General features: G+C 46.1%; 1 protein-coding gene across 2 annotated transcripts; it reads right to left on the reverse strand.

Moving 5' to 3' along the window:
- Positions 1 to 1,805: 1,805 nt before the first annotated feature.
- Positions 1,806 to 12,988, reverse strand: GNPDA1 (glucosamine-6-phosphate deaminase 1). 2 transcript variants are annotated; one of them, XM_042250609.2, is made up of 8 exons: positions 12,955 to 12,988; positions 12,623 to 12,716; positions 11,927 to 12,056; positions 8,617 to 8,718; positions 6,942 to 7,124; positions 5,780 to 5,964; positions 3,978 to 4,152; positions 1,806 to 3,304 (listed from the first exon to the last, which is right to left on the reverse strand). In XM_042250609.2, the coding sequence occupies exons 3-8, from the start codon at positions 12,048 to 12,050 to the stop codon at positions 3,204 to 3,206; spliced, it is 870 nt and encodes a 289-aa protein (XP_042106543.1). In that variant the 5' UTR covers positions 12,051 to 12,056; positions 12,623 to 12,716; positions 12,955 to 12,988; the 3' UTR covers positions 1,806 to 3,203. The 2 variants fall into 2 exon arrangements, with proteins under 2 accessions (XP_042106543.1, XP_004008956.1); XM_004008907.5 differs by lacking the exon at positions 12,623 to 12,716.
- Positions 12,989 to 13,633: the final 645 nt, after the last annotated feature.

A 13,633-nucleotide genomic window follows, 5' to 3' on the forward strand; every position in this document is an offset into this window, starting at 1 on the left:
TACTTTTGTATCCCAATCCTATGATGAAAAGAATATCTTTTTTGGTGTTAGTTCTAGAAAGTGTTGTAGGTCTTCAGAGAACCAGTCAACTTCAACTTCTGCATCAGTGGTTGGGCACAAACTTAGATTACTAGGATTTTGAATGGTTTGCCTTGGAAACTAACCAGTATCATTTTGTCATTTTGAGATTACACCCAAATACTTCATTTTGGATTCTTTTGTTGACTATGAGAGCTATTCCATTTCTTCTAAGGGATTCTTGCCCACAACAGTAGATATAATGGTCATCTGAGTTAAATTCGCCCATTCCAGTCCATTTTAGTTCACTGGTGTCAGTATTCACTCTTGCCATCTCCTGCTTTACCACATGCAATTTACCTTGATTCATGGACTTAACATTCCAGGTTCCTGTGCAGTATTGTTCTTTACAGCAGAAGACTTGACTTTCACCACCAGACACATCCACAACATAGCGTCATTTCTGCTTTGGCCCAGCCATTTCATTCTTTTTGGTGCTATTCATAATTGCCCTTTGCTCTTCCCCAGTACCATATTGGACACCTTCTGACCTGGGGTGGGGGTGGGGGGTCATCTTCTGGTGTCGTATCTTCTTGCCTTTTCATACTGTCCATGGGGTTCTCCAGGCAAGAATACTGGCCTGGGTTGCCATTTCCTACACCACTGGACCATGTTTTGTCTGAGCTCTTCACTATGACGCATCTGTCTTGAGTGGCCCTGCATGGCATGGCTCTTAGCTCCATTGAATTATGCAGGCCCCTTCACCACGACAAGGCTGTGATCCATGAAGGGGACATATACATCTACCCACTCTTTTAGACTTTTTTACCATGACAGATTTTTTTAAGATCCTGAGTTCATACAGACGTCTCCGTTTAGCATTCATCACTAAATCCTTTCTCATTTCATTCAGACTTTTTTCCTATTAACATGCCTACTTGTAATGTAATCCCTTCTTTATGAAATAAACAAAATGTGGTATATATCCATACAATGAAATACTCTTCAGCAATAAAAAGGAATAGACAATTTGCTACATGTTATATGGATAAACATCAAAATATTATCCTTAGTGAAAGAAGCCAGACCCAAAAGATGTCCTGCTGTATGATTCCATTTATATATGACATGTCCAACAAAGGTAAATTTATAGAGACAAAGCAGATGAGTGGTCACCTGGGCTGGGGTAGGATTAGGGAGCTGTGGGTGATGATGGAAGGGGCTGTGGTGAGGAACTGTACAACTCCACAGACTTAATAAAAGTCATTGAATTTATATTTAAAACAAGTGACTACTATGGGCACATATGTTAGTAACAGTTGTTAAAAAAGTAAACCCTTTTTTCAACTTCTACTCATACCTCAGTTGGTTATGTTGACCCAAGATGTTCCATTGTATTGACTTTTAACTAAAAAAACCTTAAAACCTGTTTTCTGTACCTTGCAGTCGATACATCCCTCCTGGTCACAAGTCTGCCTTATTCTATTTAACAGCCACATATTCATTTGGATGTCAAGCAGAGCCAGAAGCTGACCATTTATTGCTCATCGCTCATCTGTTCATTCCTACCATTTTTTCACACAGGCACTTCATTTTTGTGAAATATTTTGGTTATTTTCCTCTCTGGTGTTTGAAGAAGAGATCAACAGTTGCTGTGACTGTGAGTTCCTGCTGAGCTGCTATGAGGAGTGAGTGTGGTGCTTTACTCACTAGCTGTTCTCAAAACATAGAAATATCAACCCAGGCCAGCTTCTGACCTCTGGGGGAGGAAATCCACAAATGACACATTTTACTTGAAAATACTGGATTTAATAGAAAATATCACATTGTAAACAAGTCCACTGATCCATTAGCTTAAAACAGAATGGCCGCACAATCACGTATAAAAGCTAAAGGTAAAACACTGGTACCAAACACAGTGCTTAAAGAGAGGCCTGAGCCAGGCTCTGAAAGATCTTTCCCAGAAAAGAGGTGGCAGCAGCTTCCAGCTGGCACAAAAACAGGGAGGAGCAGGCAGCATCCAAACCGTCAAGGCATAGAAGTAAGAGGAAAGCAGAGCAGTAGACTCATTTTGTGAACAAGGAACGAAGGAGAAAGGGGCAAAAGCATTCTGTTTTCTTTTTTTTTTGCGTTGTGTTTTCTGATGTTCTGGGAACATGAGGCCATGCCACAGGAGCCCCCGAGGGTTAGAAAGATAGGGTATTTTATGTGGGGAAAGGATATTAGGCAACTTCTAAAGAAGTTGGTATGTTTTTGACGCTCAGCTCTTAGGGGTGTAGAACATGTCTTGTGTGTTTCTAAACTGAGCTGCTTGCCCTGGCCCCATAACCTTGGCTGAATACAGCTTTGAACTTGACAGTGTCTGTTGCCCCTGTGGACCTCCTCCATGTGTATGAGAGGTTCCACAGTGAGACTTTGGAACAAAACACAGGACTCCTGTGGGAAAAATGTTTCCACCTTCCAGTGCTGGAAGGTCCCTGTGGGAGGGGAGTTTGACGTGGCTGGGTCCCTTGAAGCTCTGAGTTTATCAGAGAAAGCCTTCTCTCTAGCCCCACCCACCCAAATCCTCTCTCTGAGTCCTCTGAGTTCAAGGAAGGGCCAAATGAAAGAGCAGGAAAAAAAAGGGGTGGGGGGGGGGGGAGAAAGTAAGGGATAGTGTCCTTCCCATGGCCTCTGTTATTGACCAAAGGGACTGCTTCCTCATACTGATTTTAGACACAGAGTATTTATTCCTTAATCTAAAACAGTGATTCTCAAATAAGGGGCAGGTCTGTTCAAGAGGGACTTTCAAGACTCTCCAGAGAGGTTCTATCCAATATATATAAGCCCTTAACTCCCTCCCCAATTGAGAATCAGTGCACATGATAGAACTTACTGATGGGAATGTAGTATACATATGAACAGTGTCAGAGACAGAACAAAAAGCTAAAAACCCCTAGTCAGTGGGGCAAACATCAAAATTATGGAGTGATTCCTTTTTTTTTTTTTTCTGATTAAGAGTAAGTTACAAACAAGTAGCTAAACTCTTATGACCAAACTCCACGCTGCATAGCCAAAAAGTTTGCCCACTTATCTGGAGTAACCATACTAGATTAAAGAAATACAATTCTGTCATCCTAAAGACAATTTCCAGAAAGATCCGCCTGTCCCAATGAGGTACTTGATACCACAGTGATTAGCACAGGCTAATCACTGTATGGTTTCTTAGAAGACTGGCTTTTCTCTATTTCTTTCTCTTTGATACTGTACAAGGGGTCCACCAATTTGTTATGAACAAGCATTAAACCTACAAAAAATTAAAAACAAAAGTTGTTAATGCAGGTAGAGGCAGAGTTCCATTATCAACAGTAACGTCCAGGAGCTCTCAAATTTTGTCCTAGAACTGGTACTCATCATCATTTTTCTGTGGACCCAAATGATGAACATCTTAAGAACAGGAAAAGAATTTATTATTCCTATTAAATGCTAGAATCCGTGGGACTTTTATAAATTCAGTCTGTAGGACAGTCGGCCATTATAAGTTGGCCATTTGTTCACCAAAGAACAAATTCCTATTCTCCTGCTCAGTAAATGAGGATTTTCATGTTTGAAGCAGTGAGTGTCCTCTTTAAGTAGAAGAAAAAAGATCTTCATGACAGTTCAGTGCCTTGACTAGAAGGAAAAGGCCTGTATGAAGATAAAAAGCCTGAGGCTCAGTATCACTGCAAGGAGTTTACCAAATTGCCCTAGAACTCCAACTTTGATTTCATTCTTTTCTCCTCCTCAGAGCAAGTAGGTCTCCCAAAATGGACCCTGACAGTCATGGATGGAAGAAAAAACTGTATTCTGAGAGGAGGGTTTGATCTTTTTTTAAAAATCACAGTTGTGAATTACAGTGGTCAGAGCATGCAAGCTAGATCCACCATTCACTCCCGGCACATCTGAAGGTGGCTACCTACTCTGACCCACCTCACCCTCACCTTTGAAATACTTGACAGTCTTCACTTTCAACTCCAGGGTAGCATCCTCGTCGCACACAAACACTGTGCGGGGATGCTGCTGGAAGGCAGACACGGTCCACATGTGGTTCACTCCCTCCTCAATGGCCTTGTACAGAGCAAACGCCTTGTGAGCACCTGTGATGAGGATCATCACCTGGGGATCAGAAAACAAGCCTGTGATGGAGGAGAAGGAGCAGCAAAACGGAAGTCAACACCTGAATTCTAGTCTGGCCACCCAAAATGATCCTAAGGACTACTGTTTCTATGTCGTTTTAAGTCTTTAGCACAGGGCACACTGTGCTCCATGCTCTATGTGCCTTATCACAAGAGTAGCCTGAAGTGGGGAGCATCATTATCCCTACATAAGGAAGTAGGTTCTGTGATGGGGGTTTAAGTAGCCTGCCCCAGGTCATTTCTAACCTAGAGTCCATGCTCTTGTCCACCACGTAATTGTGCCTTCTGGCACTTCTGGTGATGTCTGTGAAAGTGCCCTGTGAACATATGTCCCGTGCACACTGAGGCCCACACCTTAGGTCCCAGGGCTTCTAGGCTGGGTGAGTTTTCAGTGACAAACTGAAAAAGGGGTCACAATCGGCACTGTCTACAAGGAGGCCTTGGAAGCAATGCTGAGAGTTATCTGTGTGGCTGCTAAGGTTGAACCCAAATAAGGCTGCCCCTTAATCTGGTCACTTTTCAATTCAGAGTATTAGACCTGCTCGTGTGACTTAGAGTAATGGTTTTTGTCTAAGTAAAACAGGCACAGACTCCCCCTCGACGCTTAAAATATCAAGATGTCAAGTGTTGGAAAGTGATTATAAATAGCTCTCCATATACCTTTTCATTGTAATTCACTTGTATCATGGAGTTGTGAGCAGGATCTACTGTTCCTTGCTTGAAAGATGAAAAAACAGAGGCACAGAGAAATGTGACTCTTTGTTCAGGACGCCAGAATTCATTTTCAAAAAGAGAATTTCCAGGTTTTCAGCCCCAGGTCCTTTCTGCACACTGCAGGAAGAGCCCTCAAACCACACTATTTACCAAAACCAGCAAAATGACCTCCCTAGGTACTGATTCAAGGTTACCAACAGAAATCTGCTCCCATTGCTCGTTTCACAAAAGTTCATTTTAGACAGGGAATCTTTTTCACTGATTTACATGTTTGTTTACAGACTTGGGCAAGGAAAGTTGAAGCTAAAATTTCTGTAGCTTCTTCTCACTGAATATACCAGAAAGGAACAGAAAAAGCTTCTAATGAAAGTAAGGAAACTGGAACCACAAAAAATTCTAATGATACCCAGATTTCTATGGAAAGACTTACTAAATTGAGGTCAAGATACTATTTCCATCACACTTCTCCACATTTATGAATCTCTGCACGCAGGGCTTTAAGCACAAGCATCTTGTAGTTGGAGGGGGAGCTCCCTTCAAGCAGTGACTGACCGCCACCAACTGCAGGGAACCAGAGGGCCCCCTCAGTACTTGGGTAGGTACAAATTCATATTCTGACATTAGTGGTACTGGGTAAGCAGAGACTAGGAGCCTGCGGCTTCCTGGGAAGTCACTGCTGAAAGGTTACACCTCACACTGGGAAGAACGGTTACTTCCAGAGAAGAAGGAGAACAGTGAAGGGTCTCAGTTGGGACTTTAGCCTTATTTATTATGTCCTCATTTTTAGTAAAAGTGAATTCAGGTGGTACTTGTATAGTTAAGATTAGCAGCAGAAAGCCAAGTCTAGCTCCCCCACCCACAATGAGAGGCCTGGGGACCCCTCGCACCCTTACCTCTCTAGCATCCATGACGGTGCCCACGCCCACCGTCAGGGCCATCGTGGGCACCTTGGCGAGATCTCCATCGAAGAACCGAGCATTGGCCAGGATGGTGTCCATGGCCAGCGTCTTCACACGGGTCCTAGACACCAGACTGGAGCCCGGCTCGTTGAAGGCAATGTGTCCGTCAGGGCCGATGCCTGCCCAAGAGAGACGGGGCAGCCCTGTCGGTGCCAGGGATCCAGGACTTCAAGAATGGACAATCCCTCCTTCCCCACGTGGGGTCTGAAAAAAATCCTTGAAAACCGTGTATCTTACCTCATTCAGTTAAGATAAACTTTAAGCATCTGACCTTCCCCCCCTTGTTTCTAGCTGAGGCATACACACATTGTTAACTTGCTAACCCCCTCAGAAAGCTAAGGAGGGAGCGATTCAAAAAGCTTCTGCCCCCTAGGTGATCCAAGTGTAACTTTTCTCTCGTCTGCCACTAGTCATGGGTCCCGCTGCTTAGACAGAGTCACACTGAATAGAAGATACACAAGGCCTGGAAAGGGGCTGCCAGGTTTATAATATCTCAAAACATGAGCATTCCTAGCCTCTTCCCCCCCACTTTGAAGTAAAGAAGGGTTAAATCTGGAGCAGTAAAAAACTGTTCAACCTCAGCCTCCCACCTCCACCTGCTGTGGGTGACTCCAGAGGCCATGTCAGAAGGGAGTGTAAGAGGGCAGCTCAGCATAGGGACACCCTCGGTCCCCACCCTCTCTGCTGCTCTGGCTGGCTGACCCAGGGCAAGTCACAAAGCTGCTCTGGGGTTCAACTGCTGTTTATAGTGTGCTGGGGTTGATGGTAGAATCTTTTAGAACTACATGAGTCTGATTTTTAATGTTTAACTGATTGATCAGCCAGTTCCTGTGACTGATCCATAAAACTCTAACTAGGAAACGGAGAGAATCTGAGTCCAAATCCAAATACCTCACTTTAGATAAGACACTGAAAGAGAGGAGATGCCCCAGATCACAGTTTCTGAGCAGCAGGGGCTCCCACTGTGCCTTCCCTGCCACCTCAGGCCAACAAATGACTCTTGTCACTGGCACAGAGAGGAAGCTGTTTGGGAGACAGGCATGGGTCTTGTCCTCCTCATGTGTTCCATGGACACCTGCTGCAGTGTCGAGCTCACCTCCAACAAACAGCTCAATCCCGCCCGCAGCCTTGATCTTCTCTTCAAAGGCATCACATTCAGCCTGCAGGTCAGCTGCATTCCCATCCAGGATGTGAGTGTTTTCTGGGTGGATGTCAATGTGCTTGAAGAAGTTGTTCCACATGAAGGAGTGGTAGCTCTCTGGGTGGTCTCGAGGAAGGCCTGTGGGGCCATGGCTGTACTCAGTCATGCCAGGCTGAGCCAGAGTCTGCCTCCCAAAGATGTCAGGATACCTCCTGATCCCCAGAGACACTTTCAGGGAAGAACCTATCAGGGAGGCTGGGGCCCCAGCCCTTCTACCCCCAGCCACTCAGGATAGGCTGAGCTGGTATCCTTGTCTGCTCAAGACCATGGGACTAGGCCCTCATTCTGATCTCCTTTCACAGGGGAATGGCCAGAGGCTGCAGGCCAGGGTCATTCTGGGCCACTAGAGGTGGGCTAGCCTCCTAGGGGGTAAGTACTGGGTCCATCTAGGGAAGGAAGCAAGCATACCCCTTACCCTATGCCTCCTACCCCACCATTCATTCCTAGTTACACCCTGCTCAGCCTGAACCCCAACTTGAACACCAGGGGGCTGGTGAGAATTAATTTCAGGGCTTCCCAAAAAGGATATTTTTCAGTCAAGAAGAATGTTTAAAATGCATGTTTCAGGGGCTGGATATGGAGAAGGAAATGGCAATCCACTCCAGTATTCTTGCCTGGAGAATCCCATGGACGGAGGAGCCTGGTAGGCTGCAGTCCATGGGGTTGCTAAGAGTCGGACACAACTGAGCAAGTTCACTTTCACTTTCCACTTTCATGCATTGGAGAAGGAAATAGCAACCCACTCCAGTATTCTTGCCTAGAGACTCCCAGGGACAGGGGAGTCTGGTCGGCCGCCTTCTATGGGGTCGCACAGAGTCGGACACAACTGAAGCAACTTAGCAGCAGCAACAGCAGCAGCAGGGGCTGGGGGAGTGGGGAAATGGGTAGTTTAATAGCTAGAGTTTTCATTTTGCAAGATAAAGAGAGTTCTGGAAATTGGTTGCACAACAGTGTAAAAGTACTTAACGCCGAACTGTACACAGAAAGACAGTTAAGATGGTAAGTTTTATGTTATGTGTAATTTACCACAATTTAAACAGAACCACCTTTCAAGTGAAACCATTACAAGATGATGGTAGGTGGCACAGAGGATGACAGGAGTCCAAGGTGCCACTTTTCATCAGTAGGAAGGACACCAGTCTCAGCTCCCCTCCTGGTATACTTGGCAGGAAAGGGACTGGAAGATGCAGTAGAAAGTCCAGACATAGACACTGGGGGGACACCTCCCAGCCATGGGACCCCAGATCCCATTTGCAGTCATTTGTTCCAGAAAGAAAGGGCATGGAGTTGGGGAGGAGACAGGGGGGGCCATATGCTAAAGTTTATCAAGTGTCTGCTCTGTACAAGAAGCTTCCACATCTGTTATATCACTTAAGCCCAGAAGTCAGTTTCATCAGCTTCATGTCATAGCTGAAGAAACCAAGGCCTGGAGGATATGGTATCACCAATTGAGCCTACCACCAAATGTCACTGGTTCCGAGATGTCCCCAGTCCTCTCCTGGCTGATCCTGTGAGGCAAGGAGTACAACTTTCCTGGAATCAGGTAAGACCATGAAAGACAAAGACTCACCCACATACTCATCCATGTTGAAAGTCTTCACATATTTGAAGGACAGGTCTCCATTCTTATAGTATTCAATCAGTTTCTTGTAGCAGCCAAGTGGGGTGCTCCCTGCAAGAGAGGCCACAGCAATGAACCCCCTTCAGCTTCCCACTCCTGGAAGCCCAGAGGGCAACCAGGAATGAATCAGGGGTGCTTCACTAGGAATACCTGTCAGATCTGAAGTCCTACCCAATGCTCAATCCCAGCTGCCATCCATTAAGTTGCTGGTTTAATAACCTATTTTCTCCCTAGACTGCAAGCTCCAGGAGGGCAGGGCTATGTTTGTCTTGTTCACTGCTGAATCCCTAGCACTGAAAACACTGATGATTGAAATGACTGTGATTAGCACCTGAGTAAATGTCAGGCTTAATTACCAACACGATATTCCCTGAGCAACCAGTACGTGAGAGGTACATTATGGGCATGCAGAGAAGTAAGAGACTCAGCAGCCACCCTGGAGGAGCTCACTGTCTAGGAGAGGGGACACATTACAGCACGTAACATCAGCCGTGGTACAGGCCAGCCTGTGGGTTCGGGGAGACTTCCCCTTGGAGCAGCAAACTCAAGTGCAGTCTCATTAAAAAGTCAATCATAAGCCCATAAAGAGGCAAGAGGACTACTGTAGATTAAGAGACTAGGTATGTATGGAGCCTTGACTGGACATTGGATTTTTTTAAAGAACTACAAATAAATGTGGACAATTACAGGGAAAAATAATATAGTTTGTATATTAGATGACACTGTGAAATGATTTTTAATTCCCCTAGGTATGATAGTAGTATTGTGGTTATATAAGAGAATGTCCTCGTTCTGAGGAGTTATGTGCTAAAGGACTTAGAGGTAAAAGACTTAAAAGGATCTCTGGACCGTTCAAGTGGCTTATAAGGAGTGTGTGTGTGTGTGTGTATAGACAGAACATGAGCCACAAGAGAAAGTAAATGTGGCAAAATGTTAACAACTGGTGAATCCAGGTAAACGGTACCTCTTCTTTCACCTTTTCTGAATATGTGAAACTGCTAAAAATAAAAAGATGGAAAGAAAAAAGCCCCACCCAAACCAAGTCATTCTTTTCATAACCCACTAATGGCTTCTTATTTCACTCTGAATAATAACCAGTCCTAACAAAGGCTCTATATAACCTGGCCCCTGGCTGCCTCCCACCCGCCTTAGGAATCCTGCTTCAAGCAGTTTCACCTCAGGGCCTTTGCACATGGGGTTTGTTCCCTTTGCCAACAATGCTACCCTACCAGTATCTGCACAGCTCATTCACCTCTTTAGGGCCTTTACTCAGAGACTTTCCCTGCCCCCACTGTAACTCCCACCCCTTCCTGAACATTCCCTATCACTTTCCCTGCTTCATTTTCTCCTTCTCTCTTATCACCTCTGTATTTTGCTAATTCACTTGTTTATGATCTGTCTCTCCCACTATAAGCTTTAGGAAGGCAGGAATTTGTGTTCTTTTTATTCATTGCTGTATCTCTGGCATCAAGAACAGTTTGGCATACAGCACGTATTCGAAAAATATCTGAATGAATGGCAGCAGCCCCATTCACACAAAATAACCAGCTTGTCCCTGTGACATGGTCTTAGCTATGCCTGAGCTACACAGCTTCCCTGTCCTCCCCCTGAACTTCGTCATGTCCATTTTCCAAACTTCTAGCCTTCCCATCAATCCTGTGTGTTGTTGTTGATCAGGCACTAAGTTGTGTCTGATTCTTTGCGACCCCATGGACTGTAGTACACCAGCCTCCTTTGTCCTCCACTATCTACTGGAGTTTGCTCAAATTCATGTCCATCGAGTCAGTGATGCTATCTAACCATCTCATCCTCTGACACCGTCTTCTCCTTTTGCCTTCAATCTTTCCCAGCAACAGGGTCTTTTCCAGTGAGTCAGCTCTTCGAATCAGGTGGCCAAAGTACTGGAGCTTCAGCTTCAGCATCAGTCCTTTCAATGACTATTCAGGGTTGATTTCCTTTAGGATTGACTGGTTTGATCCTGTGAGCTCCCCAATATCTAGCCAATAAATTCCTTTTTTTCTTAAATTAGCTAGAGTAGGTTTTGGTAACTTCCACCCAAATCCCTGATTGGTGCTTCATCTAATAGAAGGAGTATTCCAAGGAACCCACATGGAAATGCTGTGCTGGTTCAAGCGTGATAGTAAGGAAGGGGCCAGGCCTTCTATGGCCCTGAATACCATTCTGAGGGGGCTGGATCTATTTTGCAAATGACGGGGCAATGGGGAGGGGTTTCAGCAGAAGCCCAGACTCCAACCTAGCCTGGCTGTACAGTTAGAAAACAGATGTTAGTGCAGCCCTGTCCTAGTCTGAGATGTTAGCGGTTTCATAGGCACCTGCATATACTGTTCCCACAAACCTCTCGAGCAGAGATGGGGAAACTTCAGCCCACAGGCCAGATCTAGCGTACTGCCTGTTTTTGTAGCATTCATAAATTAAAGGACAGTTTAAAAAACAAAAGAATATTATTACATATGAAAATTATATAAGCTCAAACTTCAGTGTTGGTAAAGTTTCACTGGCAGCCATGCTCATTTATGTATTGTCTATGGCTGTTTTTGAGCTACAAGGACAGAGTTAAGTGATTGCAATCACTGGTTGTATGGCCAGTGAAGTGTAAAATATTTATTATTTGGCTGTATATAGAAAAAGCTTGAAGACTCACCCAATAGTATATGGGCCACTGAGGCAAATCTACCCCACCTCTGAAAGAAATAATCAGAACATTTGCCTTGACAAGCTAGAGTCAAAATATCCTCCAATAAAGGCACCATTCTGATTTTTTCCACAAAGAAATTGGGACTGTTTTTCACTTGGGTTCTATGTTTAATTAAGCCTTACAGAAACTGCTTTGAGTGACTCTCTTCTCAATTCTCCCAAAGATGGTGCTTAGTTACTAGCACTATAGGTGCAGAGAAGAGAAATTAATTCATTACATAAAATGTATGTCTTAAGGTATTTGGACTTAATTCTGTTAAGGACACTTGGCTCCCAGGGCTGACTTAGAATATAGCCTAAAAATCAGTTTTTCGTGCCTAACCAAGATCCCTTCTACTCCAGGATTCTTCAGCAGACTGCAACAAAACCAACCCGAGGAAGCCAGGTCCTCTGTTTTGTATGCTCAGGGCGCAGGGGAGTTGTTCATTCATAAGGGGCAGTACCTCAGAGCCCTCCTTGCAGTTCCTTGTCTGAATGAGCCTACCTACCTGGACCCTTGAGAGCCCCTAATGCTTTTGCCCACTCTCCCCACCCCACAACGCACCAGTAGGGAGCCCCAGGGTGAAGTACTTGTCTGGCCCTGGGTTAAACTGGATGATGCGGTTCCTGATGTATTTGGCCGCCCACTCACTGGCCTGAGAATAGTTGTCCAGGATGATGAGCTTCATCGTGTCCTGCAGAGGCAGGTGACAGAAAGAATCATTGGTAAGACAAAAGGAGAAAGGGGCGGAGGTGGTTGGGATGGAGGGGTAAGCCCCTTTCTCTAGGCTGAGCCAGGAAGAGGAAGGCTCTTTTAGTTCACAGGAATATCAAAAAGCTGGGCCAAGTGCCTCCACCACCCAGCAGGAGGCGCTGCTGCGGGACAGACCTGGGGTCCAATCTCGGTTCCTCTATTTATCACTGCAGGACCTTGGTTAAGGATCCAAGTTCTTTGAGCCTGTTTTCTCTTAACGTGAAAATGGGGACAACAGCACCTACCTGAGAGATTTCATGATGGTGAATATTAAATGAGAAAATGCCTGTAAACCACATAGTATTCAACATAATATGTTGGCTAGTATCTTGTAGCTCGACCCAGGCCCCCGTTCCCCTTCTTGACAACCCTCACCTGGCTAGATGCTATGCTCTACCCTTGAACAACAACTCACTAAACAGGTCATGGGATCATCTTGGATCACTAGAGTATGTGGCGGACTGGAGAGCTGTGTTCTCTTTCAGTACCACAGAGGGGTGCTCCTACCGCCCGGCCTTGCTTTGTGAATCCTCAGTTTCCACCAAAAACACCGGGTAAAGGCAATCACTCAGGAATGAGGGCGCTTACTCCTCCCCCAGCACTGCGGTCAAATCAGAGTGGGAAGGCCCGGGGCTGAAGGTGGCTGGGTCTGCGATTCATGGGGTTTTCCCCACGAACCGAAGTCCTCCCCCCACCGCCTCGAATGGCAATCCCATCGCCCTCCCAGGGAGGAGGTCCAAGCAGATCGCTAGGAATCCCGGCCCCGGGGTGCCGGAGGCTGGGCAGCACCCGGACCCCGCCCGCCAAGAGGGTCCCTGAGGACCCCGCTCCTCACTTACGCAGATGCCTCCCGGCGGCGGCTGCAGCGACTGCGCCGGCAGCCCCGCCCCGCGCGGGTCATGTGGCTGCAGGTCACGCGGTGGCGCGCTCGGTCGGCGGGGTTGATTCTGAAGGGCCGCGGGAGATTCTGCCCCGCGGGCCGGGGGCCGCCCACTCTCATTTGAGTTCCGGGGCGGAGTAGGCCCGGGTGGCGGCGGAGGGGGTAGTGGCTACCTGGAGACTGGTTTGGTGGAAGAGAGAGACGGGAGGGGGTCCCAGGTTGCTCCGAGGGATGCAGTCCCCCGGGCGGGGGTTCTGGGACCAGGTTTTCAGTTTTGGGGGTGAGGCCGGGGAGGAAGAGCAGAATCGCTTCCTCTAGGGCTGAGCTTGTCTCTGACCTTTATGTTTTTAGATGTCATTTCTTTACCTAGTTAGTACTGCTTTTTTTGTTTTCAGTATAATTGGATTTTTTTCTACCTGTAGGGAAAAAAAATAAGATCAATCTTTGCAGCAGTATAAACTAGAGAAAAACGTAAACTCTTGGTCTCCTCTATTCCTCCACCCTGAGATAATCATGTTAACGGTTCAGACTACATCCTCAGTGAATTTTCCTTAAGATCCTTATATTTTACAGAAATGAGAACATACGAAACGGGCCATCCCAAGGCAGCTGGGCGCCCGTGTCTTGCAGTTCCCCTG

The sequence above is a fragment of the Ovis aries genome, chromosome 5 (genome assembly GCF_016772045.2).
Source record: "Ovis aries strain OAR_USU_Benz2616 breed Rambouillet chromosome 5, ARS-UI_Ramb_v3.0, whole genome shotgun sequence".
Taxonomy (NCBI): Eukaryota; Metazoa; Chordata; class Mammalia; order Artiodactyla; family Bovidae; genus Ovis; species Ovis aries.

Excerpts from the sequence above, each read along its gene's own strand:
- GNPDA1 (XM_004008907.5), bottom strand. The coding sequence starts at position 12,050 with ATGAAGCTCATCATCCTGGACAACTATTCTCAGGCCAGTGAGTGGGCG. Across the intron at positions 5,965-6,941 it reads GATTGAGCTGTTTGTTGGAG|GCATCGGCCCTGACGGACAC; the intron begins GTGAGCTCGACA and ends TCTCTTGGGCAG. Across the intron at positions 4,153-5,779 it reads CCGTCATGGATGCTAGAGAG|GTGATGATCCTCATCACAGG; the intron begins GTAAGGGTGCGA and ends TCTGATCCCCAG.